This window comes from Corvus moneduloides, chromosome 4 (assembly GCF_009650955.1).
Source record: "Corvus moneduloides isolate bCorMon1 chromosome 4, bCorMon1.pri, whole genome shotgun sequence".
NCBI lineage: Eukaryota > Metazoa > Chordata > Aves > Passeriformes > Corvidae > Corvus > Corvus moneduloides.
In genome coordinates this window covers 74061743-74068843 of record NC_045479.1, presented here as the reverse complement: position 1 = coordinate 74068843, position 7101 = coordinate 74061743, and the positions used below count along the sequence as shown (strand labels likewise).

The following is a 7101-nucleotide window of genomic DNA, read 5'->3' as shown; positions in this document are numbered from 1 at the left end:
TCTATCCCCGTTCCCCAGCCCCACTCCCGGCTCTATCCCCGTTCCCCCAGCCCCACTCCCGGCTCTATCCCCGTTCCCCAGCCCCACTCCCGGCTCTATCCCGGTTCCCCAGCCCCACTCCCGGCTCTATCCCCGTTCCCCCAGCCCCACTCCCGGCTCTATCCCGGTTCCCCGGCCCCACTCCCGGCTCTATCCCCGTTCCCCCCGGCCCGCACCCCACACCACGCCGGGCCGCGTTCCGTCGGGCCGTCCCCGCCGCGTTTATTCGTCCCCCGCGGGCGGCAGCGGCTCGTAGGTGTCCATGTGTCCCCTGACGCTGCGCGCCAGCTCCTCGGCCGTGCGGGAGCGGCCGTAGCAGTCCCGGCAGAGCCCGTCGGGATCCACCAGGAACGTGAGCACCGAGTGATCCACCACGTAATCCCCGTCGGCGTCGCGGGGCCCGGCGCTCACGTAGACGCGGAAGGCTCCGGCCGCCGCCCGCACCTGCTCGGGGGTGCCGGTGAGCCCCACGAGGCGCGGGTGGAAGTCGCGCAGGTACCGCGCCAGCGCCGCTGCGTCGTCGCGCTCGGGGTCCACGGTGACGAAGAGCGGCTGCACGGGCGGCAGCGCCGGATCCTGCTCCAGCAGCCGCACGGCGCGGCTGAGCTTCTCCAGCTCCTCGGGACACACGTCCGGGCAGTGCGTGAAGCCGAAGTACAGCAGCACCCAGCGGCCCAGGAAATCCGCCTTGCTCCGCGCCGCGCCCGCCGTGTCGCGCAGCTCGAAGTCGCCCTGGCCCAGCGCCAGCGCACGGAGCTCTCGGAGGCGGCGGGAGCGCCGCTGCTGCTCCTTCTGGTGCCGCAGGTACAGCCAGCCCCCCGCCGCCGCCGCCGCCGCCGCCCCCGCCACCGCCAGCCGCTGCCGCAGCGGGAGCCGGGCCGCGCCGGGGGGCACGGAGAGGCGGCGGCGGGGCGGGCACAGCGCCGGGAGCAGGGGCTGGACGGGGCGCAGGGAGCGCAGCAGCATCGCCGGGGCTGGGGAGAGAGCGCACTGCGGTCAGGGGGGGCGGCGGCGGCCCCTGCCACCCTGCCCGGGGGGGGCTTTGAGCCCGGTCCTGTCCCCCAAGTGCGCTCTGAACCCTCATGCCACCCCTCCTGATGCCCCCACTGTGCTCCCCAAATGTCCCCTGAGCCCTCCCTGCTCCCTCCTGATGCCCCTGGAGCCCCCACTGTGCTCCCCAAATGTCCCCTGAGCCCTCCCTGCTCCCTCCTGATGCCCCTGGACCCCCACTGTGTTCCCCAAATGTCCCCTGAGCCCTCCCTGCTCCCTCCTGATGCCCCTGGACCCCCACTGTGCTCCCCAAATGTCCCCTGAGCCCTCATTCCACCCCTCCTGACGCCCTCTGACCCCAGCTCTGCCCCCTAAATGCCCCCTGACCCCCACTCTGTGCCCTGCTGCTCTGGACCCCTAGACCTTCCCCCCAAATGCCCCCTGCCCCCCCTCCTGCTGCGCTGCGGACCCCCAGCCCTGACCCCCGCGTGCCCGCTGACCCCCACCCTGTACCTGCCATCCCTGGGCCCCCACTGCCCCCTCCTGCCGCCCTCTCACCTCCCCGCCCCGCTCCCCCAAATGCCCCCAAGCCCTCATCTCCCCCCTCCTGCGGCCCTCGGACCCCTCCCCATCCCCCCCCAGTGTCCATCCCCGCTGACCTTTGACCCTCGCCCTGTGACCCCGCGCCCCGTCCCGCCCGGAGCGGCCGCGCCGCTGCCGCCGGAACCGGAAATGCCGGTAGGGGGCGGGGAGGGGCGGGGCCGAGAGGGGAGGGGCGTGGCCAATGCGGGGGCGTGGCCAACATAGGGGCGTGGCCATAGCCCCGCGCGTTCCCCGCTTCCACCGCTAGGTGGCGCCACGGCCCCGCGACCGCTCGTGAGGGGGGCCCGCGGGAGGGAGTCGCGACATGGCCGCAATATCGGGATCATCGCGGTTTATTGGGAGTCCCGGCACGGCCCGGTTCCGAGGGCAGGATGGTCTCGGCCACCAGCGGCGGCGGGTCTCGGGGGGGCTCCGGGCCGAGGCACAGCGCGTCCTGCAGCTCCCGCAGCCCCTCGGCGCCGAGGGTCCCCTCGTGGTGCACCCGCAGCCAGGGCTCGCCTGAGGGAGCGGGACACGGGGGCGACCGTGAGGGACAGCGGGGCGATCGGGGGCTTCGGGGGTCCCGGAGCCCCCCTCACCTGCCCGCAGGTGCTGCCCGGTGCCCACCAGCAGCTCGGCGCCCACGCGGGGGTTCACGGGGTCCCCGGCCCGCGCCCGGCCCGCGCCCAGGCCGTGCAGGACCCGCGCCAGGGGCAGCGCCCGCACCTGCTGCACCCAGCCTGGGGGGACAGGGGGACAGAGGGACAGGGACATGGGGGGTAAGGAACATGGGAGACCCCCAGCCTGGGGGGACAGGGGGACAGAGGGACAGGGACATGGGGGGTAAGGAACATGGGAGACCCCCAGCCTGGGGGGACAGGGGGACAGAGGGACAGGGACACGGGGGGGTCAGGAACATGGGAGACCCCCAGCCTGGGGGGACAGGGGGACAGAGGGACAGGGACACTGGGGTCAGGAACATGGGAGACCCCCAGCCTGGGGGGACAAGGGGTCAGAGGGACAGGGACACGGGGGGGTCAGGAACATGGGAGACCCCCAGCCTGGGGAAAGGGGGTCAGGGGGACAGGGACACGGGGGGGTCAGGAACATGGGAGACCCCCAGCCTGGGGAAAGGGGGTCAGGGGGACAGGGACATGGGGGGTAAGGAACATGGGAGACCCCCAGCCTGGGGAAAGGGGGTCAGGGGGACAGGGACACGGGGGTCAGGGACATGGGAGACCCCCAGCCTGGGGGGACAGGGGGACAGAGGGACAGGGACACGGGGTCAGGGACATGGGAGACCCCCAGCCTGGGGGGAGAGGGACCAGGGGGACAGGGACACAGGGGGGTAAGGAACATGGGAGACCCCCAGCCTGGGGGAAAGGGGGCCAGGGGGACAGGGACACGGGGGTCAGGGACACAGAGGGACATGGCGGGGACAGCTCCGGGATGTGGGGCAGGGGGCACAGGTGAGGAGCCCCAGAACAGGGGATTGGGAACCAGGCACCCCCGAGGCGCAGGGTGTGGGGCAGGGGGGTTTGGGGACCCCCGAGGATGGGGGGCAGAGGTGTGGGGGTGAAGACCCCCAGGGGGGTCCTGAGCATCCCGGGGAGGGGCGGGGGGTGGGAAGGGGCAGGACGGGGCGGATGGGGCCACTGGGAATGGGGGGAACCCTCAGCCCCCCGGAGGGGGTGGAGGGAGGATGGGGGATTTGGGGTGGAGGATTTGGGGTGGGGGTCCCCCTCACCTTCCTGCAGCGCGGGCAGCTCCTCGCAGACCTTGGCCTCTCCCAGGAGCTGGCGGCGCTGGGCGGGGGTCCCGGCGCAGAGACCCCGGGCGGTGTCGGGGGGCACCCCCTGCGCCCCCAGCATGGCCTCGAACGTGCCCAGGGCCGACCCATCGTCCAGAGCCCGGGCCAGGCGCTCACGGCCCTGCTCGGCCCCCGCGGCCATCCCGCACTGCCACAGCAGCACCCCGCCTGCACCCCAAAACCGGGCACGGGCTGGGACCCACCCAGGGACCCCCCAAACACCGCCCCGCAGCCCCCCTGCTCCATCCCGCACTGCCACAGCAGCACCCCGCCTGCACCCCAAAACCGGGCACGGGCTGGGACCCACCCAGGGACCCCCCAAACACCGCCCCGCAGCCCCCCTGGGCACCCCCGCACCCCCGCTCGGCCCTGCGGGACAGGGAGGGGGGGAGGGGGAAGGGGAGGGGGACAGGGACCCCAGGAGGGGCTTAGGAGGGGACAGAGACTGTGAGGGGGACCCCGGGGTTAGGGGGTGCAGGGGGACCCGGGGTTGGGGGTCAGGACCGGACACAAGACCCCTATCTGTGGACCCGTGTCCCCCCCGTGTCCCAGGGCCGTGACCAGGTGCCGCAGGTCGGGGTGTCCCCATTCCCTGTCCCCCCGTGTCCCCCGTGTCCCCCCGTGACCCAGGGCCGTGACCAGGTGCCGCAGGTCGGGGTGTCCCCATTCCCTGTCCCCCCGTGTCCCCCGTGTCCCCCCGTGACCCAGGGCCGTGACCAGGTGCCGCAGGTCGGGGTGTCCCCATTCCCTGTCCCCCCGTGTCCCCCCGTGTCCCCCCGTGTCCCCCGCTGACCCAGGGCCGTGACCAGGTGCCGCAGGTCGGGGTGTCCCCATTCCCTGTCCCCCCGTGTCCCCCCGTGTCCCCCCGTGTCCCCCGCTGACCCAGGGCCGTGACCAGGTGCCGCAGGTCGGGGGGGCCGCGCCCCCCCAGGCACTCCAGCGCCTCCAGCACCTCCAGCGCGTTGCCCACGGCGCGGCCCAGCGGCTGCTCCATGCGGGTCAGCAGGGCCGCCGTGCGGATGCCCAGCTGTGTGCCCACCTCCACCTGCGCGGGGACACGCGTGGGGTGGCGGGGACAGCGAGCAGGGAGAGCGGGCAGGGACAGGGACAGCGGGCAGGGATGGGGACAGGGGCAGGGATACGGGACAAGCAGGGACAGGGAGAGCGGTCAGGAGAGAGGTCAGGGGCAGGGACAGTGAGAGGGGACAGCGAGCAGGGCAGGCCGGGCAGGTCGGGCAGGCCGGGCAGGTCGGGCGAGGGTCCCGGGGGTCCCGGGGGGTCTCACCAGGCTCCGCGCCAGCTCCCGCGCGCTCTCCTGGGTGGGGTACAGCGCGGCCCCCCCGAACTTCACATCGAGCACCAGCGCCGAGAGCCGCTCCGCCGCCTTCTTGCTGAGGATGGAGGCTGGGCCGGGCGGGGCGGGGGTCACCGCCTGCGCCCCCTCCCCGCGCCCCGCGCCTGCCCCGTCCCCGCCCGCCCGTACCGGTGATGAGGGCCGGGCTGTCCACGGTGGCCGTGACGTCGCGCAGCCCGTAGAGCACCCGGTCGGCGGGCGCCAGCTCCGCGCTCTGCCCCACGATGCAGCAGCCCACCCGCGCCAGGATGTGCCGCATCTGCGGGCCCCGGCGGCATCCCGGGGACGCGCCATTGGCACCCCATTGCCAGCCCAGAGGCACCCCGTTGGCACCCACACCCCACTGACACCCCACTGACACCCCATGGGCACCCACACTCCACTGACACCCCACTGACACCCCGTTGGCACCCACACCCCACTGACACCCCACTGACACCCCGTTGGCACCCACGTCCCATTGCCGGTACCCTATTGACACCCCAGTGGTACCCACATCCCATTGGCACCCCGACGCCACCCCATTGGCACTCCGTTGGCACCTGCACCCCGTCAGTACCCCATCGGCACCCAAAACCCACAGACGTCCCATCAGCACCCACCCCTCCCCTTCAGACACCATCAGCACCCCATGGGCACCCCACATCCCACTGCCACCTTGCCGGTACCCCATTGCCACCCCATGGGCGCCCCACTGGCACCCCACACCCCTCTGGAGCCCCGGTGCCCCCAAGCCGGGTGCCTGCAGGGTGTTCCCGTCCCTCACCCCTCACCCCTCACCCCCCCTCCGTCACCTCCTCGGGGCTCTGGGAGACGCGGAAGCCGGGAATGGACTCCAGCTTGTCCAGGGTGCCCCCGGTGTGGCCCAGCCCGCGCCCGCTGATCATGGGCACCTGGGGGGGGCACAGGTGGGCACAGGGAACTCGGGGACACCCCCCTGTCCCCGCGCCACCCCGGCTCCCCCTCACCTTGCAGCCACAGGCGGCCAGCGCGGGGGCCAGGGCCAGGCTGACCTTGTCCCCAACGCCACCGGTCGAGTGCTTGTCCACCACCAGCCCGTGCCAGGCGGGCGGCCAGGCCAGCGTCCGGCCCGAGCTGGCCATGGCCTGGGTCAGGGCCAGTGTCTCACCCGCGTCCATGCCCCGCAGCCGGATGGCCATCAGCATGGCACCTGAGGTGACAGCGTCCGGCCACATGTCACCTCCCTGGTGCCCTCCTGTGGAGCCCTGACCCGCCCCGTGGCACCCGGGGACACTCCGGGGTCACCTCAGTGCCCTCCCCAGGACCCCCCTGGCCGTGGCCCTCTGCCACGTCCTGGGGTCCCTCTCTTGTCCTCCCAGGGTGGGCCCCAGCCGTGTCTCCTGCCTAGGACCCCCCGTCACCTCCCGGGGTTTCCCTTGCAGTCCCCGCACTGCTGGCACCCCCCTGTCCCGGTGTCCCCCTGTGCCCGTGTCACTGCCCCGGCCATGTCCCCCCGGCTCTGCCCGCGCTCCCCGCCCCGTCCGTGTCCCATTGCCGCCTCCCCGGCCGCGTCCCCGCTCCACGGCCCCCGGGCTGTGCCCCGTCCCTGCCCCCCGCACCGATCTGTCCCTGCTGCGCGGTGCCCTCGGTGACGCCGCGCACGAAGCTCCGGATCTCGGCGTCCTCCAGGCGCTCCCCGTCCCGCTTCTTGCGGATCAGGCTGGGGAGGGGGGTCGGGGGGTCCATCCCGGTCCCGGACAGCTGGCACCCCGGTTCGGGACAGCCGGCACCGCGGTGTGGCAGCAGGGACACCCCGAAGTGGCACCGATGGCACCCGAGCCCCCACGGCCGCGCCCCGGTTGCTCGGAGCCGCCACCCCGAGCCCGCACGGCCGCTCCCGATTCTCGCACGGCCGCGCCTTCCCCGGCGCTGCCGGGACCTGCCCGTGCGTGCCCCGTGCCCCGTGCCCGCTGCCCGCGGGCGGCGAGGCGGCTCCGGCCGTGGACTCTGATCCCGGGGCAACGAACTGGGCACGGGAGACGCCGCGGCGGGGGGGAGGGTGACACGAGGGGGTGACACGAGGGGTGGCCCCCGGGTCCCTCATTCGCCGTGGACGCTCACAGGTGATGCCCGGGGGCTCTGCCCTGCCAGGGATCCCCCCTCCCATCCCGCAGATCCCACAGAACGCGGGATGTCCCCAAGGCGCGGTGCTGACGCGTGTCCCCTCCCTGTTCGGTGTCCCCAGAGCCCGCCATGCCCCGGGTCCTGGGTGGGATGGGATGAGATGGGGATGGGGATGGGGATGGGACTGGAGCAGGGAGAGGGTCGGCAGCACATCCCTCACCCCTGGCACGTCCCACCCCAC

General features: G+C 73.8%; 2 protein-coding genes across 2 annotated transcripts; both read right to left on the bottom strand.

The window, feature by feature from the left end:
* Positions 1-231: 231 nt before the first annotated feature.
* On the bottom strand, positions 232-1863 carry LOC116442546 (protein SCO2 homolog, mitochondrial). Its single transcript, XM_032105687.1, has 2 exons — positions 1689-1863; positions 232-1013 (listed from the first exon to the last, which is right to left on the bottom strand). The coding sequence occupies exons 1-2, from the start codon at positions 1846-1848 to the stop codon at positions 262-264; spliced, it is 912 nt and encodes a 303-aa protein (XP_031961578.1). The 5' UTR covers positions 1849-1863; the 3' UTR covers positions 232-261.
* An 85-nt stretch (positions 1864-1948) lies between these two features.
* TYMP (thymidine phosphorylase) lies at positions 1949-6646 on the bottom strand. The gene is made up of 9 exons (XM_032105686.1): positions 6356-6646; positions 5744-5946; positions 5570-5668; positions 4905-5034; positions 4707-4825; positions 4304-4466; positions 3359-3589; positions 2211-2351; positions 1949-2130 (listed from the first exon to the last, which is right to left on the bottom strand). Exons 1-9 carry the CDS (start codon positions 6480-6482, stop codon positions 1955-1957), a joined length of 1389 nt encoding a protein of 462 aa, XP_031961577.1. The 5' UTR covers positions 6483-6646; the 3' UTR covers positions 1949-1954.
* Positions 6647-7101: the final 455 nt, after the last annotated feature.